The sequence below is a fragment of the Phocoena phocoena genome, chromosome 3, assembly GCF_963924675.1.
Source record: "Phocoena phocoena chromosome 3, mPhoPho1.1, whole genome shotgun sequence".
Classification (NCBI taxonomy): Eukaryota; Metazoa; Chordata; class Mammalia; order Artiodactyla; family Phocoenidae; genus Phocoena; species Phocoena phocoena.
Window position 1 is genome coordinate 162,686,637 of NC_089221.1, and position 25,242 is coordinate 162,711,878.

At 53.5% G+C, this 25,242-nt stretch overlaps 2 protein-coding genes and 1 non-coding gene across 5 annotated transcripts in view; 1 reads left to right on the top strand and 2 right to left on the bottom strand.

The window, feature by feature from the left end:
• GATAD2A (GATA zinc finger domain containing 2A) overlaps window positions 1-17,951 on the top strand; it is a 98,077-nt gene extending 80,126 nt beyond the window's left edge. Inside the window, exons 4-13 of one of the 3 annotated variants that reach the window (XM_065874344.1) lie at window positions 4,232-4,364; window positions 4,467-4,598; window positions 6,427-6,516; window positions 7,524-7,655; window positions 7,805-7,972; window positions 10,033-10,312; window positions 12,987-13,285; window positions 13,954-14,028; window positions 14,325-14,520; window positions 16,991-17,951. In XM_065874344.1, the coding sequence (XP_065730416.1) occupies window positions 4,232-4,364; window positions 4,467-4,598; window positions 6,427-6,516; window positions 7,524-7,655; window positions 7,805-7,972; window positions 10,033-10,312; window positions 12,987-13,285; window positions 13,954-14,028; window positions 14,325-14,520; window positions 16,991-17,121 (1,636 nt within the window). In that variant the 3' untranslated portion in view covers window positions 17,122-17,951. The remainder of the gene's footprint in view (window positions 1-4,231; window positions 4,365-4,466; window positions 4,599-6,426; window positions 6,517-7,523; window positions 7,656-7,804; window positions 7,973-10,032; window positions 10,313-12,986; window positions 13,286-13,953; window positions 14,029-14,324; window positions 14,521-16,990) is intronic. The other 2 variants (XM_065874345.1, XM_065874346.1) reach the window with 2 other exon arrangements.
• TRNAW-CCA (transfer RNA tryptophan (anticodon CCA)) lies at window positions 6,176-6,248 on the bottom strand. Its single transcript has one exon. It is a non-coding gene; the product is annotated as a tRNA-Trp (tRNA).
• A 5,801-nt stretch (window positions 17,952-23,752) lies between the features above and the next one.
• Window positions 23,753-24,650, bottom strand: TSSK6 (testis specific serine kinase 6). The gene has a single exon (XM_065874928.1). The coding sequence runs from the start codon at window positions 24,579-24,581 to the stop codon at window positions 23,760-23,762; it is 822 nt and encodes a 273-aa protein (XP_065731000.1). The 5' UTR covers window positions 24,582-24,650; the 3' UTR covers window positions 23,753-23,759.
• Window positions 24,651-25,242: the final 592 nt, after the last annotated feature.

The following is a 25,242-nucleotide window of genomic DNA, read 5'->3' on the forward strand; positions in this document are numbered from 1 at the left end:
GGTGAAGGTGGGAGGAGCTCACGACAGGACGTACATGTGAACAGCAACTTGGAGTTCAGGGGCTGAGGGCTGGAGAGGCTGTGGGCCTGGGAGGGCCGAATGGGCTCTAGAGGGAGGAATGCCCTGGGGGAGGGTCTGGTGGGGCCAAGACTAATGTTTGGTGAAACTGGCGCTGGGTCTGGAAAAGCCTCTCCCCCGCACCTGCCATACCCAGCAAACAGCAACCACCTGCCCCTCCCTGCCCAGCCAGGCCCGAAAGATGAGGGGAAGAGGGAGGGTTCTGTCAGGGAGTAGTTGGCCACCAGCGCTGCTTGTCTCCCCTGGGTTAGCCCTGAGGAGCAGTTTGTTGACCCCAGGCCTCATTTGGCCCACCCTCGTCCCCGGCTTCCCTAGTGTGTGCAGGCATCTAAGGGATCTTATAAAAGTCCAGGCTTTGATCAAGCAGGTCTGGGGTAGTAACGTGCCTTGGTGAAGCTGCTCTGCTGCTCAGTGGGCTGAGGCAGGTGGTGGTCCACTCCCATCTGCCCCTCCCCCTCCTGGTTTTGTGTCTGCCCATCCTGGTCGACCCTAAGGATGGAACTGCTTTTATCCAGGGGTTTCTCCCCACTACCTGACACAGCACCTGCTTCTTAGGTTGGCTTTCAGCAAATTGGAGTGAGTGAGTAAATGAATGAGTGTGGATCAGGTGTGCCTTCCCTAGACATCAGGCAGGCCCATATTGAGAACAACAAAGGTCAGAGCTGCATTCCCTTGATGAGACTGCTTCCCCTGGCACAGGCCAGTGAGACACTAAATATTAACCTCACACTGACCGCTAATTGGTTAGCAGCTGGGATGGTAGTCTGGTGCTGTGAATGGAGGGATCTTGTCATGAGTTAAGTTTATAATCCCTGCCTTCCCTTTAGGAAACTTGGTGAAAGTTCTGGGCAGGTAACAGAACTCTGTTTAGCCACGGCCGGTATACAGGGGAGGAGGTGGTGAGACCATTTTTGCTAACAGCCTAGCCTGCTTCCAGGGATTTTTGTCGGTCATATAAAATCTCTTCTGATCATAATTTTTTTTTAATTTGGCTGAGCCAGGTCTCAGTTGCAGCATGTGGGATCTTTAGTTGCAGCATGTGGGATCTAGTTCCCTAACCAGGGATTGAACCTGGCCCCCCTGCATTGGTAGCGTGGAGTCTTAGCCACTGGACCACCAGGGAAGTCCCCTGATCATAATATAAGGGTTCGCAAGATGGGCAGGATAGGCTTAATGAATTTGCCCTGGAATCATATAGCTTCTAAATAAACTTGGTGCCCAGGCAGCTGCCCTGGATTGAGGCAGTACCCCTGGCCACTACAACTGTTCCCCTGGCATGTTCGGCTAGATTTCCTCTGCTTTGTTCTCCTGGCCTAAATGGTTTTATAATTTAAAATACGTTTTAAAAAAAGAATGCCCACAATAATTTTGAGCCTTTGTCAAATGCGTGTTCTTTTCCCTGAATTAAAAGAACCCTCTGGGAAAGTAATGAGAGACTTGAAGCACCTTTGCTTTAAAATTGAACTTAGGAAAGTTTTTCATCTTGGAAACTAGCGGGGCTGGTGACCCTTCTGTGTTTGGAAGAGGTGACTCAGGTCCCTGTAACAATCGAACGGGCCGGCACCACACAGGAAATGCCTGCAGCCCGGCAGCCCCAGGGTGAGCTGGCGCCTCCATTTCCTGACAGCACCTGAACCCTACCTCACTTCTCAAAATGAAGGCTGCGTGTCACAAACTGGTTAGAACTGGCTGTTGCCATGGTTTTCACGTTGGAAGGCACAGTTAAAGGGTCACATGACCAAAGAGGGAAATGCCTTTGTCACATGACTTTTTGGTGGCCTGATTAGCATACAGGAAGTTCACTCCCTGCTGGCTGCTGGGATGCTGAGTGATCATTGATGGGAGGTGATGTCATCTCTTGGACGAGTTATTGATTAGTCTCAGTCCAAGATGGGACCTGGGAGTGCTGTGGTCAGAGTGGCCATCTCAGGGAGCTTCAGCTTCAACATGGTCCCAGTCCCTAACCCTACCCTCTTCCCTCAGGCAAATTTGAGCTTTATTAGACATCTCACCTTTGGAAGGCGTGCACATCCTCATTGAGGTGATAAAAAGTGATAAATCCCTGCGAGTTACCGTTGTCTCAGAGCGCTCTTGCTCAGGAAGCGCCTGTAGTTTGTAACTCCAGACGTGGTTCTGCCTGGGCTGCTCCTCTGCCCGTGTGTAGCCAGCTGCCTGGGAACCCACCTGGGCTGGGACCAGTGGCTGCACTCCTGTGCTGGAGCCTCGTGTCTGCTTAGTGCCTGTGTGCGTGTCCACAGAACCCAGAATTGGAGCCCCGAGGTCTTTTCTTTTTTCTTTTTTTTTTTAAATATTTTTTGGCTGCATCGGGTCTTCGTTGCTGTGCGCGGGCTTTCTCCAGTTGCGGCGAGCAGGGGCTACGTTGTGGCACATGGGCTTAGTTGCTCCGCGGCACGTGGGAACTTGCCGGACCGGGGCTCGAACCCGTGTCCCCTGCATTGGCAGGCTGATTCTTAACCACTGCGCCACCAGGGAAGTCCCCCGAGGTCATCTTTAAAGCTGATCTTGGGCAGAGTTGGCAATCAGCAGGGAGACACGGAGACTTGAAAGTGTGGTGGTTCCTGAATTGCATTGGTTTTTAGTTTGATGAGGCTCTAGTGAGACATCCCGGGTTACTTTGTAGACAGCCAGCCAATTTCTGGACTTGAGAACGTGGGCTGCTAACCACAGTGAGGGGATTCTATACCTTGAAATGGAAGCCTTTTTTTGTTCACTCTCCCGGTCTCTTTTCTGGAAGACCATCCAGCAGCTGTGCTGGTTAAATCAGATCAGGTCTGGGATTGTTGAGGTGCAGCAGCCATGCTGCTCTAGGAGGTGGGATTAGGAGGGGCCTGGGGAAGCACACTGCGGGTTGAGGGGCTCCGGGAGTTAGGGAATGCAGTATCTGGTCCTCTGTGCCCATCCTTCCCTGAAGACACAGCTCACTCTGGGAATCAAAAGGGCAGTTGAGTGGGCTGTTAAAACACCAGTCCTCCATCTATAACTCTGTCCCCGCTCAGCCGGAAGGAATGGGACAACTTTGAGGTGTTACTCCCAGTTAACTTCATCGAGTTTGTTCTTTGGGCCACAGTGCCACCTAGTGGACACATTCAGTCCTTGGCTGGTTTTCCTGCTGATAGAAGGATTTGATTCCTTTGACACAAATGCTGAGGCAATATCTCAAGGGAAAGTTTACGTTGTGCCCTCAGCAAACAGAGCTCCTTGGTTCGGGACTAAGCACCGTCTCTGGGACCTGTTGGTCCTTATGTGTGGGGTCAGCAATGCCAGAGCAGAAGTCCAGCATCACTAGATGTGCATATATGTCCTAGGGAACTTGGCTGGTAGGGTTGGCGTAAGAGGGCAGAGGGTAATGGGCAGAGGTGGCTGGGAACTAGTTTGTGAGTGGATCAGGTGGGTGGAAAGTACCCAGATCTGTGAGAGAAAATGTGTTCCATGTTCCAGTTGGTTTCAAAACATGCAGCCACTACTGCCACATTGCCACTGGCAGGGTGAAGAGGCCACGTGTAGCCCAGGAAGGGCTGTCTAGCAGACAGCCTTGGCCACCTTGTGAGGTGGTGGCATCCCATGCTGGGGAGCTAGAATGTAGGCTGGCAACATGTGCATCAGCCCCTCTGTCTCCTGGGACGGGCGTGAGGGCTGTTAGCGAGTCTGGGTTTAGCAAAGAAAGGCTGATTTGCGTGGGAGCTGGACGCCCCATCAGGTGACTTCCAACATGGGCAGGTAGGAGCCCTAGCAAGAGGCCCAAGATTCAGGACCCAGTATTTTTATTCAGTACTGAGCTACATGGTAGAGATAGGAGCCGTGGTGTTTTTCAAAATGACTGTGTCACCTTCAGACACATAGGCGTCCTCAGCCCGGGGGACACAGAAGTGGTTACCAAGAACAGTCCCGGCTTTTGAAGAGCTCAGCCGCAAACTGGCAGATTTGAGTGCCCTGTGGTGAGTGCGGTGAGAGAAGGCAGCCTGGGTGGGCAGGTGGTGGGGAGGTCTGGTGAGGCAGCCCTGCTTGCTGCCACCTTGTTGTGTCTGCGTCTGAATCCAGGCATCTGCGGGGTGTGGGGGTGGGGCTCTAGGGGACGCCGTCCAGTGCAGTCGGGACGCTCTGGTAGTAACCTGTGACTGTTCCTGTTCCACAGTGACATGAAGTCCGAGAGGAGAGCCCCTTCGCCCGACGTGATCGTACTCTCTGACAACGAGCAGCCTGCGAGCCCGAGGGTGAATGGGCTGACCGAGGATGCCTTGAAGGAGACCAGCACTGAGGCCCTCATGGTGAGCCTTGTCCCCATGCTGGGGAACCATCTCGCAGTGGAACAGCCTGTGTTCGCCGGCCCCCAGCTCTTCCCCTCAACCCTTGTTCTCTTGCCCTTGTAGAAAAGCAGTCCTGAAGAACGAGAAAGGATGATTAAGCAACTAAAAGAAGAGTTAAGATTAGAAGAAGCAAAACTCGTTTTATTGAAAAAGTTGCGGCAGAGTCAAATACAAAAGGAAACTACCACCCAGAAGGTATGTGCGCGTCTGTTCCCTCCTCAGTGGTCAGTGAGAGCTGTTTAGAACCAGGGACAGAAAGCCATGGTCATTTCCTTGGCCCACTGCTGCCTCAGGAGCCAGAAAGACTGGTCATGAGGGGTCAGGTTTCCTTAGGGGCATAGGGACAGGGTCTGAATTGGAAATTTGCAGACTCAAGTTCATGTTTTGGATTTAGCTTAGAGGATATCAGAGTACGTTTTGGTCTAGTATGTTCTTGATCTGAGTATGTAAACCTCATTCCCTGTAGACTCCATCAAGGAAATGGAGAGCAGGCATCTTTGACCATGCTGAAAGCACAGTTCTGTCTCAGACCCCTTTTCAGAAAGGCCTTCGGCCCTGTGGATGAATGTTCTGGCCAGCAGGGGCCGCTGTGGTTTTGTGGACAGATTGCTGAATGCCACATAGCCTGGCCCCAGAGCTTCTACTCCTGTTAACCTCCCCTGATGCCTCAGGCTCCTTGTGCTGCTTCTAAATGCACCTTACCATGTAAGGCAAGGTCAAGTTTGTTTTGTCCTTTTTTGGTGTCTCATTCTGGGAAGGTTCCTGGTCGGTGACAAAACTACCCTTCCTTATATTCTAACCACTCTCTTAGTGAACCAGAAAGTAAATGCACTTCAGGCAGTACAGTGTGTAGAACATGTGTCCCCTTAAGGGAGCAGGACAGGGGGACGCTCACTGGTCTGACTTGGGGATTTCCTTGAGCCCCCACCCCAACCTGGTAAACAAGTGGACCAAGCCTGCCATCTGTTAATATCCCGATGGACAGAGCCTGCTCATTACTTGTTTCCTTGTTGATTGCTTAAGAATTGATGATGTGAACCAAGTCTGTCAGTGTCCCTTCTCTGATGGAATATGTGACTTTAAGAAGTGCCCGGGGACTTCCCCAGTGGTCCAGTGGTGAAGAATCCTCCTTGCAATGCAGGGGATGTGGGTTTGATCCCTGGTCAGGGAACTAAGATCCCACATGCAGCGGGACAACTAGGCCCGTGCACCACAACTACTGAGCTCGCGTGCCTCAACCCTGCGTGCTGCGAACCACAGAGCGCAGGCGCACTGGACCCCATGTGCCACAACTAGAGAAGAGAAAACCTACATGCCACAACTAGAGAGAAGCCCCCGGGCTGTAATGAAAGATCCCGCATGCCTCAACGAAGATCCTGCGTGCCGCAGCTAAGACCCAATGCAGCCAAAAATAAATAAATAAATCTTTTTTGAAAAAAAGAATAAAAAAAGTGCCTGGACCCAACATTTTCTCACCAGGGTTGGGATTAACCTAAGCCCGGGGTCCTTCACCTCAGCCTCCACCACCAGCCTTTTTTGTCCCCTGAAGGGCAGAGATGGCACCTGAACCACAGTGATGCCAAGCACCCCCAGGGTGGGGGGGTAAAGGGTGCTGGAAAATCTGTCCTTTGTTTGTTTATTTTTATTTATTTATTTATCTACCTACCTACCTATCTATCTATCTATCTATCTGGCTGTGCTGGGTCTTAGTTGCGGCACACGGGATCTTCGTTGTGGCATGTGGGCTCTTAGGTGCGGCATGTGAGATCTTGTTCCCTGACCAGGGATCGAACCTGGGCCCCCTGCATTGGGAGCCTGGAGTCTTAACCACTGGACCACCAGGGAAATCTGTTTCAAACATGTCAGTTCCTGCTGCAAGGAACGTGGCAGGCGGGAAGCAGAACGTTTGAGAGCCTGATGCCTTTTGAAGAGGAAGAAAAGCAGTGCTCTTCTGTCAGAATTACGTGTGGGAGGAGCAGGGTTGGTGGCCCTCTCATCTCCTGCATGCCCTGTTCTCTTGCAGCCCGCAGGCTCCACTGGGAGCTCTGTGACCACCCCTCCCCCGCTTGTACGGGGCACCCAGAACATTCCTTCCGGCAAGCCATCACTTCAGGTCAGTGTTCCCTCTGCGTCATGCTCCTGAGCAGCCCTGATCCAGTTTCTGCAAAAGCCCGCTCGTTTCTTCTGATTAGAGGCCTTCTGGTGGGAGCCCAAAAAATAAAACATGCTTGTGTTCCCATACCCAACCCAGGCCCCTGTTGACATCATAAACAAATCACACAGACTCTCGGAGGTCCCCTATGACCACCCCTAGAGAGACTGGAGAGAGAACCAAGGTTCTAGGCAGACTGGGCTCCCTTCTGCCTGACTCTCTGAGGGCAGTTGGAGGGCCCAGTGGGGCCTTGTCCCAGCCCGGCTCACAGCCTCCTTTGCCCACAGGGTGAGATGGGCAGGTCTCCCACTTCCAGCCATAGGACAGAGAGGCCAGGGGCCCACCTCCCCTCAAACAGGCCTGAGCCCCCAGCTCAGACCAGCAGGCGGGTGGTACTGGTCCCAGTTAGCTGGACTCTTGCTGTGGTGGGGCCCGAGTCCTGAATGAGCCCAGGTTGGCGTGGCTCTTGTCAGAGTCTGTTGCTGGTTCTTTTGTGTTTTGAATAAATAGGCATTTTAGCTTTTATTTTCTCTGCCACCACCCTTTTTTTTTGACATTTTAATTTTTCTTTTAATCTTTTTTTTTTAAAACATCTTTATTGGAGTATAATTGCTTTACAATGCTGTGTTACTTCCTGCTGTATAACAGAGTGAATCAGCTATATGTATACGTATATCCTCATATCCCCTCCCTCTTGCGTCTCCCTCCCACTCTCTCTATCCCACCCCTCTAGGTGATCACAGAGCCCTGAGCTGATCTCCCTGTGCTATGCAGCCGCTTCCCACTAGCTATCTGTTTTACATTTGGTAGTGCATATATGTCCATGCCACTCTCTCACTTCGTCCAAGCTTGCCCTTCCTTCTCCGCCACCACCTTTTTTCTGGGTGGTGAGTATGTACTTTTACAAAAACAGCAAACCTGTTTGTTTAAAAAGTCAGGTAAGATCTGAGGGTTGGTGTTGTTGACAGACCTCTTCAACTCGGATGCCTGGCAGTGTCATCCCACCACCCCTGGTCCGTGGCGGGCAGCAGACGTCCTCGAAGTTAGGGCCACAGGCGAGCTCACAGGTCGTCATGCCCCCACTCGTCAGGGGCGCCCAGGTAAGCAGAGTGAGGGCTTAAGGGAAGCCCCAGGCAGCCTCCACCTCTTGAGAATGAGCCTTCCTAGTTCTCAGGTTGGGGGCTCTTTCCCTGTGGCGCCCTCTGTCGTCCCTCTCGTTGACTTGTCTCCCCCCACTACACCCTAACAGCAGATCCACAACATCAGACAACATTCCAGCACAGGGCCACCACCGCTCCTCCTGGCTCCCCGGGCATCTGTGCCCAGTGTGCAAATTCAGGGACAGAGGATCATCCAGCAGGGCCTCATCCGCGTCACCAACGTCCCCAACGCTAGTCTGCTCGTCAACATACCACAGGTGAGGGTCATATGTGTGCCCCGCAGCTGCCCCTCTGACAGCCCACAGTCCTGGGACCCAGTCATGTCTCCAGGGTGGCTTGGCGTGACTTGCCTGCTTCCTTGGAGCCAGGTGAGGTCTTGGATAATCCAGCCCCGCAGACGGTGTTACTGTAGCTCCTTGGAGCTAGTTGGTGCATGAAAGTCGTGGGCAGGAGTCTTACGTTGCCAACTGCCATCTAGCAGAGGTGGATAGCTGCCGAGAGTGGGTGGAGGGAAGGGTGGAGATCTGAGCTGACATAGGGAAGGCTCAGGGTGCGGCACCAGAGCGCTCCGCACCCTCCCCCTCTATAGGCACAAACGTGTGGAGAAGGTCTGCAAATGTCCTTTCAGCACCAGGGCATCTATTCTTAGCCACGCATCCCTTCACCTCCGTACAGAGCCTCTGAAATGGGGAGGGTTTGTCGCCACCCAACAGAGCGGGGGGAGATGGGGCCAGGGGTGGGCAGGCCGAAGCATGATCCTCACTGACAGATGAAATTACTGGGTTTGCAAGGGCTTTTGTTGATGTGCAAGTTAGCTTCTCTTCCTCCTTTGGCACGGTGCATCCTTGCCCGCCTTGCTCAGATAAGATCATGGCCAGCAGGGCTCTGGGCAGCGTCCCTGCCTCTTCTAAAGTCAGGTTCAAGTACAGTCTTGCCACCCAAATGGGGACGTCCTGGGCAGGCAGTTTCTTCCACACCATAAACTCGGATTAAATTACTACCGTGTGCCATACCCTGTTCTCGTGCCATGAGGATGGGAACCAGGCAGGCAGTGGTGGATGGATCCTGTGGCTGTGCTCCCTGTGGGGCCAGGGGAGCCTGCAAAAGGGGCAGGGAGGAACTGGCTGGTCAGAGGCTGGAGTAGACAGGCCAAGGTGCTGTGATGGCATCCTCTGTGGTGGGGAGTTTTGCTCCGCTGTGGAGACCCCATGGGCGGGGTCTGGGCAACCGTCCTGGGCTCCCTGAGCCCCATGATGTGTTACATACAAGTTGTCAGGTGTGTGCATTTTCCTGGAGATGGTGTACACAGCTTTCCTTCTATTTCCAGAAGTGTCTTCAGTGCCACAAAGCTAAGCACACTGGCGTGGTCAGCTCCAAGTTTGGGGGAGAGCATTTGATAATGTTGGGTGACAAGTGGTCTGGAGCAAGGAGATGGTGATGGTGGAGGGTCAGCCACTGGGGTGCAGAAGATGATAAATGATGCAGGAGCAGTGAGGGTCAGGAAAGGTGAAGTGCAGGGGCACACAAAGATGCTCATGAGGGAAATGCCATTGATGCCACAGTGAGCCACCTTTGCAACCTTTTGAGGAAGGAGGCCACCCAGACCTGTGCTGGGAGGAGAGCCAGGCCATAGTGACAGGAGAGTTGCCATGCTGCCTGGGTGGGGGACAGTTGCCAAGGGGCTACCCACTGTCATGGTGATGGCTTCATGGGTGTCCTCAGGTGGCAAAGTGTAGCAAATTACAGGTTTTAAAGTTAATTGGATATCAGCTAAACCTCAACAAGTGTATTTATAAGATTGGTCATCTCATAGGGCAATTAGTTTAATGGCGGTTTTCCTGTTGCTTGTTGATGTCAAGCAGCTCTGAGTTACTTTTTACTTAAAAAATTTTTTTTTATTTTTGGCTGCATTGGGTCTTCGTTGCTGCACGCGGGCTTTCTCTAGTTGCAGCGAGCAGGGGCTTCTCATTGCGGTGGCTTCTTTTGTTGCGGAGCACAGGCTCTAGGTGCGTGAGCTTCAGTAGTTGTGGCTCACAGGCTCAGTTGCTCCGCGGCAAGTGGAATCTTCCCGGACCAGGGCTCAAAGCTGTGTCCCCTGCATTGGCAGGCGGATTCTTAACCACTGCGCCACCAGGGAAGTCCTGAGTTACTTTTATAAGGATTTGTTAGCATAGCTAATGGTGCTGATGACCTGGAGCTACTTTTATAAGGACTTAGTGTAGCTAAATGGTGCCGACCTGGGCTGTGGGTGCCGTGGTTGGGCTCTCCTCAGGGTGGGTGCCTCAAGCACCCTGACCAGGTCATTGTCTCCCAAAAGCCCTCCACAGCATCGCTGAAAGGAACGACAGCCACTTCTGCTCAGGCCAACTCCACCCCCACCAGCGTGGCCCCCGTGGTCACCTCTGCTGATTCTCCAGCCAGTCGGCAGGCAGCCGCCAAGCTTGCACTGCGCAAACAGCTGGAGAAGACGCTGCTTGAAATCCCTCCACCCAAGCCCCCCGCCCCTGAGATGAACTTCCTACCCAGCGCTGCCAACAATGAATTCATCTACCTGGTCGGCCTGGAGGAGGTGGTGCAGAACCTGCTGGAGACGCAAGGTGAGGAGGCCCTGGGCCTGGGGCCGTTTTTATTTCTTGCTGCTGAAGTTTCCATCATGCAAGTTGTTTTCCATGCATAGCACATGTTAGCATGTCTGCTGTGTACCCACAGCTGTGGGGCGCATTGTGGGTGACATCTTGTCATTAGTTATTTGCTTGCTGTGAGGTTTAGATAATTTCTTTCTTTTTCTTTAAATTAATTTTTATTGGAGTGTAGTTGATTTACAGTGTTGTGTTCGTTTCAGGAGTATAGCAAAGTGAATCAGTTATACATATGCATATATCCACTCGTTTTTAGATTCTATTCCCATATAGGTCATTACAGAATATTGAGTAGAGTTCTCTGTGCTATGCAGTAGGTCCTTGTCAGTTATCTGTTTTATGTATAGTAGCGTTTACATGTCAGTCCCAATCTCCTGATTTCTCCCTCTTGCCCTAGATAATTTCTTAAACATACCATAGGCGCCTTCTTTCTGATGGGGCCACTTCTGAGAGTTGGGCAAAGGTGGAACTCTGCAGAGCCTCGAGCACTCTTAGTCTCCAAAGTGGGAGAGGGACACCTATGCCCGGGCCAGGATCATTTTATTTACCCTCCTTGGAAGTAGTTTGGAAAGCACACCTGCATGTTAGAGGGTTTTAGGAATAAAAGTATAAATAAGGTAGTGAGCAAAAACGGTACTGAAAGGTGAGAGGTCAGGTTGGCCCTTTGGGAGCCTCCAGCAGATGCTAAACTGAGGACTTTCTGCCCTTAGATTGAGCTCGTGGTGGCATTTATTAGGCAGCCAGCCTGAATCCCCGTCGCACGTGATCTCGTCGTCAGATGCTCAGAGCTGAGGAGGAGGCAGAGCTGTAACCTCTTCAGGGCAGGGGATGACCAGGTGGACTCCACCTGAGGGACTGTGGGGCACCAGAGCCAGGCCCAGTGGGGAGAGGTGTGGGCTCTGACACAGCCTGGATGTGTCTGGATCCCTTCAATGACTCCTTTATGATGAGGTTAAGTTGGCAAAAAAGCTGCTATAAGGCCAGTGCAGTGCGGCAGGCAGGAGGCCTGAGTCAGGAGGCGATGCCTACCTATCCTACGCTTGCCTGTGCTGGGCACCCGCTCTCCCAGACCAGTCTGTCTCTGCTTGTTCTCATCAGGGGTCTGTCTCCCTCTCCTGTTGTCAAAAAACAGGACCTAACTGTGGGAGGAGGCTCTGAGTCCTACTTGAGGTGTCTCTTGACACTTCGCAGAGCCACAGGTGGACACTGAGTACAGCCCTGCACTGGTGTGTCTGTTCTGGCACTGGTCACGCAGGCTGCAGCTGCCTGGGAAGCAGGTATCCCATCCTCTGGGGTTGGATGTGTGGAAGCAAAAGTGCCCTTGTTACCAGAGCGTGTTAGCTGTAGGCTGGGGGCTGGAGCTGGGGGCGCAGTGTAGACCCCTGAGCCTTGGGCAGCTTGGGCAGGCAACATCCCATCTGCTCCGTGGAGTGACAGGTCTCCCCCCTAGAGTCAGATCCTGCACAGCCCCTCAGCAGTTAGGGGCAGCTTGGCCAGGCCCAAGGCGGGATGGGGAGGCTAAGGGTCTCTCGGCATCATGGTCCATAATGCCAAGAGGCAACTAAACTCAGGAGTGCTGGACACAGAAAAGATAGGAACAGAGTGCAAAAGGTACCGCGTACTGCACATTGGATGGCAAACATATATACATTGAAGAAAGTATCGAGGGCTTCCCTGGTGGCGCAGTGGTTGAGAGTCTGCCTGCCAATGCAGGGGACACGGGTTTGTGCCCTGGTCCGGGAAGATCCCACATGCCGCGGAGCGGCTGGGCCCGTGAGCCATGGCCGCTGAGCCTGCGCGTCCGGAGCCTGTGCTCCGCAACGGGAGAGGCCACAACAGTGAGAGGCCCGCGTACCGCAAAAAAAAAAAAAAAAAAAAGTATCGACCCCACACCCCAGCAGGTGCTTTTTGTGGCTTCCCCAGTCACCCCTCCTGTAGCTGATCAAGGAGCCACCAAGTTCCCATTTCCCAGGGCAGCCGGGTATGTGTCCTGGCCCTGCCACTGACCAGCTGTGCACAGGTCACTTCAGCTCCTTGGCCTCAGTTTCTTCCTCAGAACAGTGGGGTGGGGGGCGCCCCTTAGAAGTTTGCTATGAGAATTGGACACCCTGATACCCACAAGGCACCAGGCACAGTGCCTGTTAGCATAAGCACTCGCCCAGATGACTGGTCCTCTGTTAACTCACCCACTAGCAAAGGTGCCGTCACCACAAGGTGGGGGCCTCGAGTGGTCACCATCTCCTCTCCACTGGTGACGCAGTATGGGAGGGTTGGAAATGTCTGCACTGTGGGTAGGAAAGATGACTGGGAGAAGCCAAGCTGACAGCACTGATGTCTTTGAGAGTTGGTATCAAGGGTGCCTAACTCACAGTGATTTCTTGAGTGCTTCAACTTTGCTTCTGCCAGCAAAGCCTCCCGAGGCTGGCCCAGTGCCCACACACAGTTGGCACCCAATATGTGTTTGCCTAACGAACACTGACTGAGGCTTTGGTGTCCTGATGCCAGTTGGGCCACATGGCCCAGGGTGCTGCCTCTGCTCTGCCCTCATCCATATCCCACCTGGGGGTAGTCCGGGCTCCTACTGTGGTGTTCCTGTTCCTCTGACGTGCGGCACACCCATCTCTCCCTGCAGCGGGCAGGATGTCAGCCGCCGTTGTGCTGTCTCGGGAGCCCTACATGTGTGCACAGTGCAAGACGGACTTCACGTGCCGCTGGCGGGAGGAGAAGGGCGGCGCCATCATGTGTGAGAACTGCATGGCATCCAACCAGAAGAAGGCACTCAAGGTGGAGCATACGAGCCGCCTGAAGGCCGCCTTCGTGAAGGCGCTACAGCAGGAGCAGGAGATCGAGCAGCGCCTCCTACAGCAGGGTGCCGCCCCCGCGCAGGCCAAGGCCGAGCCTGCTGCTGCCCCACACCCTGCGCTGAAGCAGGTGAGAGTCCTGGTATGGGAGCCAGAGCTATGGCCTGGGAGCATGGGCTGGGTGGCCTCGCCTTCCAGGAGAGGGGCTTCGTTCCCTTGGCAGGGAGTTGTCGCTAGCAGGCAGGATGTTCAGACATTCTCTCCCACACTCGGCGATCATCTGCCTGGTTGTTAACTGTGCGTCTAAATTGCATTTAATGGTGGTGTTTGGTGGTGAAAATACTAATTTGCAGTTTCTTTAGATTTTGTAGCTTTCACTTGCAGTGTGCCGGCTGACAAGCACTTCTTGTTTAAAAGGACTTTTCTGAAAGCCACATTGAGATACAAAAGGGGCGTTTGGAAGAAATGTTCTAGCTAAATTAAGGAGAGAAGCAAGTTTGAAATCAAGTTTTTTTGGCTGCTTTTTTTTTTTTTTTAATGCTTTGCTTTCCCACCCCCTATAGACCCAAAGCTCCCTGTTGGCAATTTTTTGTGTCCTTGGAAGTCATTTGTAATTCACTAATAAACACATCTTCTCAAGATCCCTACGTAGTGGGTGGCTGCGCTGCCCTCAGGAAATGCCTATCCTGTGGGGACTGGGCCTCAAGCGGCCATAGCTGCTGCCCTTTGGTCACTCTAGGTCACCCTTGGCCAGACTCTGGACAGTGCTGACCTCGATTTCAACCCCCATTTGTGTAGGTCATAAAACCCCGGCGTAAGTTGGCGTTCCGCTCAGGAGAGGCCCGCGACTGGAGTAACGGGGCTGTGCTACAGGTCAGAACTGCGGTGCCGGGAGCCCCCTGCACCGAACCACCAACCGGCCCTCACATCCCAGACCGTGACCACGTCAGTCGCCGACTGTCACACTGCCTGTGTCTGTCTGTGTGTCTCTCTTTCCCTTCCTCCTACCCTCCCGCCTCGGTGTAACTACCTAGTCTCCTGATTTTGGACTTCAGGGATTCCGTGTGGGTGGGAAGAGGTCAGCCAGAGCAAGGAGCGGCTGCGCTGAGCATCTTGCCCTCTGTTGCCCCCTTCCCCACACAAGCTGTTGCACCCTCTCTCCACTGTAGGCCTCCAGCCAGCTGTCCCGGGGCTCGGCCACAACGCCCCGAGGCATCCTGCACACGTTCAGCCAGTCACCCAAACTGCAGAATGCAGCCTCGGCCACAACCCTCGTTAGCAGGACCGGCAGACATTCCGAGAGAGCCGTGAGCGCTGGCAAGGGCAACGCCACCTCCAACTGGAAGAAGGCGCCCCTGAGTACAGGTGGGCAGACCCCGTGGGGCTCGGAGTAGGGACCTCGCTGGGGTTGGGTCCATCCCTTCCTTATTTTTAACAAAGACGTGCACACGCACAGGTAATGGCACAAAAGGGCCCTGAACCTGCAGATGTGCTGCCTCAGACTCTTCAGCTTCATCTCTTCTGTTCACTAAATAGGATGCCCTGAACAAGTGATAGCCCTGGGTAAATACTAATCACCCTTGGTGTCTCCACCCTCTATACCCAAACTCTCAGCTCTTGACCCAAAATGGGGGACAGAACCCGTTCCGGCAGTGCCCCCCACCCCCACGCCGTCAGTGGACCCTGTGAGCATAGATGCTCATTTTGCCAACTCACCCCCTCTCCCTTCCAGCCATAGAGAATGTCTGATTCTGCTGTTACAGTGTATTGATACCTTTCACGGCACACTGACTTCATTTCTTGCTCACCCAGTGTCCTTCATTCCCTGCTCTCTGGGCACCCTCTTCCCAGCCCCTCTGGCTTAGACAGGTCAGATGGTACAAAGTGCAAAACAGAATGAGAAAGCAGGCAGGAGGAGGGGACCCTTGGGCGGGGGCTGAGATTTCAACTGAGGTAGGCAACAAAGGCCCCTGAGGAGATGGCATTTGAGGAACAACCGGGGGAGGTGGAGACCCTCAGGTGGTCACTCCCCAGTCTGCCACAGGCCCACCTTCCCTGGGTTGTCCTTGGGTCATCCCCCATACCACTTGTCCTGTTTTTTATTATTTATGTGCTGGCCTTAGGATGAAAGTTAAATATGTCTTGTGTCCGTCAGTAATTGGACAGTGAAATGTAGGCACAAAGAGCTGAGAGGAGGAGATGGGTGAGAGGTCTCATTGGACCAAGTGTCCCATCTCCCTCCTCACCCCCACGCCGGGGTTGCTCTAGGAAGAAGAGGCGCCATCATGAGATCCATCTCACTAGTCAGAACTGGGAAGTCTGGGTTGTTGGTGGAAACAAAACACAGAAGCCGGCTGTGCACGTAGCTGACCATGAGTTATAAACATGCCCAAATGTCAGAGCCTTCTAGAGGAGAGTGAGCTCGGGGGAGTTCATCCAACTGCAGAAGAATCTGGCCCTCCTGGAGAGCAGAGAGCATTTGTAAACAAACCAGAGATACTTTTGTTCAGCATGTTTAAGATTACAGCTAAGAACTCATAGACTGGTCAGAAGTTCCTTTTCTGGGAAATTTGAAAGTACATGAGATAAGTGGGGAAAGTCAAATATGAGAGTACGCATGTATGCACAGTGATAGTACCATGTAAAAACTTCGTATTAAGGGTAACATTCGAAAGAGAATCTGAAGGAATAAATAGTTGCTGTGTTCAACGATCTGTGGGATTAGACATGAAAGTGTCATGGCTTAAGAGCAGCGTTTCTCAGAAGAGTTCTGCTTGGGCTCCTGGTTGCCCTGGGTTTCTGGATGTGGCTTTCTGGGCAGGACCTAGCAGCAGGTTTCTGGAGTGCTGGCCTTGGATGCACAGGGAGGGTTCTGTGGTGCATTTGACTTTGGAACATTTATTCCACAAAATATATTAACCCACCAAAAATATTTCTGGGTAACACAGCGACTCTGGTCCCTGCTGCAGCTGAGACTCCAGGGCAGTCCTTTCCCGCAGGCCAGCCCAAAACCTAAGTGTGCCGGTTGGAGGCTGGTGGGGCGGTGGGGGGCAGGGTGGGTGTGGGTGTGTGATACTTGAGGAATTCCCTGGCTGTCCAGTGGTTAGGACTCGGCGCTTTCACTGCTGGGGCCTGGGTTCAGTCCCTGGTCGGGGAACTAAGATCCTGCAAGCCGTGCAGCACACTGCCCTCCCCCCGCCCCCCAAAAAGAAGTGATACTTGTTCATTGTGGAAATTTGGAGAATACAAAAAGAGAAGATAATGGCAGTGGCCATTGTCAACCCCAGGAGAACAAATGCTGCACTTCAGGACTTTCTCCTCCCCACCCCCCCTCCACCTCTTCACTCACATGTCACACATGTGTAAATGCCAGCACATATATAAGAAAAAATAGGAAGTACCTTACAGAGGGATCATGCTGTATTTAGCATTCTGTGTCCCTCTTAATGTTTTAATGAGAGAATGTTACCATATCATTAAAAACTTTGAGGACAGGATCAGTTGTAATGACTGCATAGTATTGCATCATACTGGATCGCTCATTTGCACAGTTCAGTCATTTGCAGTTTTTCAGTGTTCTGTATAGTACTGTAGTAAACAATTCAGTTTTCATAGTTCCGATAGATGACAGAATCTCTGATTATTGCCCCACGTGTAAGGTTACCATGGCAGAGGCTGGGAACATTGTAAAAGCGATTGAGTTATTAAATTCTCTTCAGCTTCAAGGCTGGTATTTGAACCACCTTTGCTCAGTGGGCCCAGCTGAGGCTGGGGTCCTCCCAGGAGCCTCCCCCTGACTGGGGCTGTTGTGGCCTGTTGCTCTGTTCTGTTGCAGGCGGGGCCCTTGCATTTGTCAGCCCGAGCTTGACGGTGCACAAGACCTCCTCAGCTGTGGACCGCCAGCGGGAGTACCTCCTGGACATGATCCCGCCACGCTCCATCCCCCAGTCGGCCACGTGGAAATAGTGCGAGCCGGGCCCAGTGGAGAACAGGCTCCCTCCTCCCTCCCACCTGGCCCCACCACCCTCCACTCGGGAAGACACCCTGCTCCCCGAGAGGGCGAGTAAGCGCCGGCCGCGCTGCGGAAGTGAGAGTTCCGATCTTGGCTGCAAAGTCTCATCGACGTGGGGGGACCACTTCACAGGTGGACCAGGATTATTACTGGGGACCTTTCCCATGGGCTTTCTTCCTTTCTTTGCCTTTAGTTTGCCCAACACCAGCAGAAAAGCGGACCTTGGGGGCTAGTTCTGCTCCTCGCCCTCTCCTTCGGCCCCCTGAAGGGCACATGGACGGCTCACCCTAGACACTGTGACACGCTCGGGCAATGGCGCCCGGGGCTTCTGAAGTTGAGCGGAGCATTCTGTTTTGTTTTTGCTTTTCCCTCTGTCTTAGCCTCCTAATCTTTGACTGCCTTCCTTCATGGCAATCTCTAGGTTGACAGATTTTTTTTAAATCACCTCATGATGATGGAGTTTAATGTAAACCGTGCAGACCTTCCTGCCAAGCACGGCCCCCATGCCCTGGAGGGTGGGCCTCTGACCACCCAGCCCTTGCTCCAGCAGAAGGCCTCTGCTGCTGCTTGTCCCAGAGACCCCCGACCTTCCACACTTAAGCAGAAGAACAAACTGCAACCCGGACCCAGCCAGAGAGCCCGGGATCCTGGAAGCCGAGAACCGTCAACAGAGTAGGGAGGAGAGAATCGGCAGCAACATCCAGAGCCTGAGCGGGAAGTTGGAGGGGCTGGCTGTTGTGTTTTTTTGTTGTGGTGGTTTATTTTATTAAATTCTTTTCTTTTCCTACTTACTTTGATGGACAACATCCTAAGCCCTGGCCTGTGCTTCTGTCAGGTGTGTCTGGGTGGGGAGGCGCCCCTGCACCCCCACCCCAGACTTCAGGGTTCATGTTTGGGTCTAGTTTAGAACCTTCCCTTAAAGCAGGGCCATGCTGCCAGGGTTTGCCTTCGGACTTTTTTTTTTTTTTTTTTTTTTTAAGCCCCCCGCTAGAGTCTACAGAAATCTCTTACAAAGGATCAGGTCTGCTTTTAGTTGTGTTGTGTTTTGGTTTCTCCCACTCCTTAAAAATCGGTCCATGAGGAAAGGCAGAAGCTGTTGTGTGTGTGCTGCACATGGGCCAGCTCTGTGCAGGGGTGAGGGTGTCATGTGTATGCGCACACGCGTGTGTAGATGGGGTATGCTGCTCCTCACTTCAGCCCCAACCCTGGTTTTACTATCCATGCAGTTAGGGACTTAATTTAAAATCCTTATTTTGTAGGGCCACCTTCTTCGAATACACTGCTGCAACATTCTAATAAAGGCTCATTTAACCACCGCCGCGCCCCCCCCCCCATGTTGTGTGACTATCAGTGTTTAGAGGACATTTTTGACATGCCGTAGAACTAGTTTTCCAAAGCATTCTAATTTTTTGTTGTGTAAAATCCTAAATTTTTCATTGATTTTTGTTTTGAGTACATAATGTAGATGGGCTGAAGGAGGGGAGGGCAGGAGAAGGGTGGCTTTCATTCCAAGATCCAGGGATTTGGGGGAAAGGGGAAATTGACCTTCAGGAGGGGTGGGGGAGCGGGGAAGGGTGTGTTTTTACACCAAAAAATCAAGAGTATGCAAGCATTTCTATTCCTCTCATTTTTCTGTGTGCCTGGCAAATAAATACCTGTCTTATACTACTCTGAGCTGTTAGCTCTCTCTGTTCAATGACATGGGCCAAATTTTCCAAATCCTCCAAGGAGTGCCCGCTGGCCTCCCCTGCAAACTGACCTCAGTCCTATGCAGCAACTCAGGTGTCTGGGCCAAGGTCACCTCTGCACTGGGAGTGCACCATCGTTGTTGCACCCCCGCGGGGGCTGACTGGGTCTGTGACTCCAGGGCTCAAACTGAGCCAGTTGCATTGGCCCCGAGCCCCGTTCCCATCAGAACCTCACTCTCCACTATGCTCAGGAACCACCTCTCCTCACCTCACCTGGCCAGACTTCTCCAGGCTGTTGAATAGGCCTCGTGAGTTCAGTACAAAGTGACCACCACAGGCAGAGGATGGGATGGCCGGGCCCTGACCCTGTCTCTGCCTCCTGCAGCCCAGCATTTGCAGGAACATTCCCATAGTAGGACATACTGTGACATAAATGTAGCTTTTTAAAAGGGGGTCAAGAACGTGAGATGCCTTAATCTTCATTTCTACTGTCTCAAAACTTCTATCTCCCCCCTTTTTTCCTTTAATTTCCCCTTTGCAGTGTAACTTCTATAAGCCTCAAGTGCATGGTTCTGTGATGAAATTTATAATGTTGCAAGAAAAGGCATTAAATACCTCTCTGAATACGGGAAGGATATTAACATTAAGGGTATTCTCCCAGCCCCAAAGCCCACGCCTCAAAATTGGCTACAGTTCTGGGAGTTTGTAGGCTGAGAGTATCTGGTTCCCAGGAGAACCAGAGAATGTGGGAGCCTCCAGTCCCAAATGACAATTGTAACTGCCCGGGAATCTGTGACAGGAACCCCTGATGGCAACTGGAAACTATTCAAAACGTCAGCTGTTCTGTGGACTCGGGTGTGGGGTTCACCAAGCTCACTTCCCCATCTGAAGTGGCTGCCTGTGTGGGCCCGAGTGTGCACGTGGATGCTCTCACAGATAACTGTGTGTCCACTTGGAGCTGCCCACGGCTCTGGCCATCCTGACCACGTCATGGGGACTCCAGTCCTCAGTGTCCCATGTGTACTGTTGGGACCCACACCTTTGACAAGGTCAACAGTGGCCTCTCCCCGGGAGGCGGGGAGTGGGGGCTGGGGGTGGGGCAGGGCGCGTCTCTGGTCCTGTCTGTACTATAAGATCTTCAGGAAGCAAAAGCTCACTCCAGTGCAGAGGGAATGAAAGAGGCGACAGTACACCCCTGCTGCATCCTGTGGCTCCTGTGTCCCACAAGTCACTCTCCTGTGGGCGGAGAGACACGGGGAGGAGTTTTCTATATAAAGAATACATTATCATCACAGGGGTGTAAATAATGGGAAAGACAGTCCTTGCTGCTCTGCCATATGGTTTTTCTTTGATGCCTAGTTATGCTGCACATGGCGTTTGCCTAAAGAACTTGGACTGAGCTTTTTTTTTTTCTTAAAGGACAGCTAAAGTTTTATAATCCTTAACAAAGAAAAGTATAATAGTCACACTAGTGTAGGGTATTTGGGAGGTGGTTTGTTTTGGTTGGGGGGAGGAGATTGTCACTTGTATTTATTGTGACTCTAAGTCTTTGATAATAAATGTTTAAAAAAATAATCTCCCACCAAACCGGAACAGAAGTTCCAGTAAACAAAGACGCTGGAATCAATGGCTATACATTGTGTCATGAGGAAGTTTTAGAATCTGAAGGACAATAAAGAAATGGATGATGTGTTGGCTGTATTTTTTTTTTTTTTTTTTCGTCCCCTCAGCCCTGGTATCCCACGTTTTTGTCGCAGCTTTGGGGCAGCTTGGAAACTTGGGAAGGGACAGCAGGGTGACCCTTGGTTGATGGGGAGGCAAAGGAAAGGAGAGGACACCTTGGGCTTCTTTCAGGCCTCACTTGTCATGGGTATTTAGTCTTCCCCCAACTGGGTTCCGCACCCTTGCTTCTGGGCCTCCATTTCCACCAGAACCTGGGGCTTTGTGGCCGGTTTACCCACAGCGCTGGGGGAGTGCAGTGAGAATGTAGTGGGTTTTGCCCATCGGCCTGTCTCCTAGCTAGCCATCACCAGCCTCCACCCCAGAGTGGTGGGCTTTTCTGGATTGGCACAGCATTGGGTGTCTGCTGCAGGACATGATGTTGCAGGTGTAGATTCTAAGCACAGAGGGTGGGAGCCACCCGGCTGGCTCCGAAATGAACAATTTCTGGTGAAAATTTGTTTTCAGAGGTTGACACACTTTCAAAATTTTATTCACAAAAATGAGACTTGTAAGCACTTTGGTGAATTCCAATGTGCAGTAAACGTCACCCTGTTTTCCTAGTTTTTCCTAGTTTCCTAAGTTTTATTTACTTATATATTTTCTTTCTTTTTTTTTTTTCTTTTCTTTTTTTGCGGTACGCGGGCCTCTCACTGCTGTGGCCTCTCCCGCCGCGGAGCACAGGCTCCGGATGCGCAGGCCCAGCGGCCACGGCCCACGAGCCCAGCCGCTCCGCGGCACGTGGGATCCTCCCAGACCAGGGCACGAACCCGCGTCCTCTGCATCGGCAGGCAGACTCAACCACTGCGCCACCAGGGAAGCCCTACTTACATATTTTGCTGTTTCTTGTTACTGGGGCATCTCTGCCTCCAGCCTCCCCAGTGGCCATGACTAGCCTGGGCAAGGCACAGAACTGGTACAAGACATGACTGACATTAAACGCAACCCTGTCCTGCTCCACCCGTGACACATAATGACTGGTGCCCCACACCCCGACACTGTGAGAGAAGCCCACTTCCGGGGTTCCACGGCCAGCCTTCAAGTGAGTCTTTGCTGGATTAGGCACAAGCTCCTCCGTGGACAGAGGGCAAGTCTCATGCATCTTCTCCAGCTAACAAATGGGACACCAGCCCTGGTCCCTGAGACCTTGTCCCCTCTGAACTGAGTTGTGGGTGTGGCCGTGAGGCAGGAGGACCCCAGGCCCATTGCTTACACAGATCAATCAGTGGACAGAAAAAGGCATGTGCCATGCCCCAGGCATTGGGATCACACCTTGAGACGGGTGAGGAGGGAAAGAATGGAGGAGGGAAAGAATGGGGTATCACGGGAGGTGACCTTTTTAGGCCAAGTCTCGCGTGAAGGGAGGGGAAAAGTGGTGCAGGGAGTGGGAGCAGCCTGTGCAAAGCCTCAGAGGTGAGACCAAGCAAGGCAGGTGGAGGACAAAGGAGAGTAGTGTGGCTGGACCTTGGGGGCAAGGGGAGAAGGATGTGGGTTTTATTGAGTGAGCAAGTCATTTCCCCTTTCTTAGCCTGTTTCTTCCTCTGCAAAATGAGGGGGTTGGGGCCACAGCCTATTTGAAGGGAGTGAGGGGAGAGGTGGCACATAATCCCCAGGGCACCTGAGAGCCATGGAGGGTGAGGGAGCAAGGGGTGGGGTATGGTCAGACCCATAAATGACCACCCTCCTCAGGTACTGTGGGGCTCTGGTGGAGGCAGGTAGGATAAGGGCCTAAGGAGGTGTTCCCCATACACCCCAAATGACAACAATCACTGTCACCAAACCCAGTAACCTCATCACAGGCAAAATAACCCCCAATCTCCCCCAGGCCCAGTGGGGTCCCTCTCCAGACACACACCTTTTACCTCTCCACCTCCTTTCCCCCTCCATTCCAGCTACAGGAGTTCCTAGCATTACTCAAACACACCAGCTCCATCTTGTCTTGGGAACACTTGGAACACTCCTTTTGCTGTTTCCAGTGTTTGATTCCTTCCCGGCTCAGCTCAAATGGCGTTCCCTTCAGTCCCTCCTTGCTCACCCCCACCTGGCACTTAGCAACAACTTACAATTATTTTATTTTCACGCCATTCTTTTATTTTACTTTTCACTTGCTCCCTTCACTGACAGCAGGGATGAATCCAAGCCATTTGACTGAGTCCCAGAGCCTGGCACACAGCAGGCGCTCAAAAAAAATGCATGAATGAACAGAGTAAAGAATGAACCCTCAGACAAATGCCCCACCCTCGACTCTTCCCCGAAGCTCTTAACCCTCACCAAGGAAGGGACCCTCACTAAGGAGGGGACCCTCACTAAGGAGAGCTTCCACCACCTCCCCACCCCACTTCAGACATATCTGGGTGCAAATCCTGGCTGTTCTTCGGCAAGTGATACCGGTGTGGGAATCAATTTTCTCTTTTGCAAATGCTGTTTCTGTAGGGATAGGCGACCCCCGTCCCTTGCTGTACCATCCTTAAACACCAGAAGGGTGCTGGGGTTCTTGCTCCCTAGTCCAGCACCTCCATTCCCAGGAGCATTATGACGCCGGGGACGACTCCAAAGCCCCTTCGAATCTGCCCAAGATGGGGAGCCCGAAAGGTCTGGGTTCGAATCCTTGCAACTCCCTTTTCAGACCTGTAGCAAGAACCTCTACAAGCCTTTCTCTAAAATGGGGCGCCCGCGCCTGCCTTCTCCCAGGGAGCGATCCCCTCCCCCCAGCTCCGTAAAAGGGGGCCGTCGCTAGAGCCAGGTGCGAGAAAGAGCGAGTTTATTGCAAGTTCCAAGGTGGGAAGCGCCTGGAGCGCGCCGTCCCTCACCAGCATGCGCGGCTGGCTGTGGACAGACGCCCTCCGCGCGCGTCCGCTCGCCAGCAGCTTCTCCAAGCAGCCACTGCCCGCCGCGTAGCGGTCGCTCATTCCGCACGGGGGCAACGTTTCCCTCTCCTCTCGTCCAGCCCCTTCCCGGGGGCCTTCTCTCGGGGAACCGAGGAAGCTGCTTCTCTTGGGATCGTGGCGGAGGAGCCGAATTCCAAACGGGGTCGACTGCCGCCCACGGCGTCGAAGTTGGAAAGAGGAAAGGGCGGGTGCGCAGTGTCGCGCGGCGGCTTCGCGGAACTCCGGAAGCGCGCTTCTTGCGCGTGCGCTGCGCTTGCGCAGTGCTCAGGGCGGCGGGAATGGTAGGAACCCCGGCTTCTAGCCGGAGTCCTCCGAACGCAGCCAGCAGTTGCGCGCTACTTGGCTCGCGGAGGGCCTGGCCGCCGGGCTGAACTGCAGCAACTCGGCTATTAGGGCCTTGCAGCGCTCAGACAGCTCGAGGCCATCGGGGTAGAGAACGCCGCGCTTCTGACGCCGGGGCAGACCGGCGATGTCGGAGTCGTCGAAGGGCATACACCCGGTGACCATGACGTAGAGCACAACACCCAGGCTCCATATGTCGTACTTCTTGGGGTCGTAGGGGATGCCGAGGAGTACCTCGGGCGACGCGTAGGCGGCCGAGCCGCAGTAGGTGGTGCTCAGATCGGGGTAGCCATGCGCCTGACGGCCGAAGCCGAAGTCGGTGAGCTTGACGCGGCGTTCATCAGGGCTCAGCAGCACGTTTTCGCACTTGAGGTCGCGGTGCACCAGGTGGTGGTCGTGCAGGTAGCGCACAGCACCGGCGATCTGCGCGAAGAGGTCGCGCGCTTGCCCCCCGGGGATGCGCCCGTTTCGCTGCACAGCCTGCAGTAGGTCGGTGGCGGCCGCCTCCATCACGATGTACAGCTTCCCGTTGCACACCTCGATGAACTCGAAGACGTGCACAATGTGCGGGTGCCGCACGCCCCGAAGGATGGACAACTCGCGTGGCAGGAACTTGTTGACAAAGTCTGGCGGCGCGCGCCGCCGGTCCACCACCTTGATGGCCACCGTGCCCTTGTATTTCTTGGACGTAGCCACCTTCACCTTGGAGTAACTGCCCTCGCCTATCGTGCGGCCCAGTTTGTAGCCGAGTTCGCTCAGAAGCTTGTCGCCCGACATGGTGGCGCCTGAAGCACGTGGGGAGCAGGAGGCGGCTGCTGTCGGTGGGCGGCCGGACTCCTATCTCGGGCCTAACCCATGGCACTTGGCACCTGCACACCCCCACCCCCATGTGCCCACTCCCGGGCCCCCACCGCCGCGGTGCCCTTTATTGCCTAGGTAACAATTTCTGCCTTGTGAAGTGACCGCGGGCGTCACCCCGCCTTGGGGTGGGGGGGTGGGGCCCCAGACCCCGCCCCGTGGTGCCCCACAAGGCCGTAGCTAGGGCTTTGTGACTCATGATCACGCTGAATGGTCCAGTTCCCGATGAGAGGACACTAGCAAGGAGTCCCGACCACCACGGGGAGTGGAATCCGTGCCTGGGATTGGGGCGGCTCCTCATGAGTCCGAATCTGAGGTAGCAGCCGTCCCCCAACTTCTGTACTCGGCCCTGACCCTGTGGAGCCCTGGGCTGCCCACAGGGCCCCTCGAGGGGGAGAAAATGGGTTAGAGACCTGAGGGTTTCTAACTGGCCTGCACATCGCCCCAGAGGGAAGGTGAATGGGTGGTCCTTTGGTGCAAAGACCCTGGCGACCGGACGGGCTGCAGGCTTTGACACCGACTAAGCCGCGCCCCATGTGGGAGAAGAGAAAATAAGGACTCTACGGCCGCAGCTGGGGCG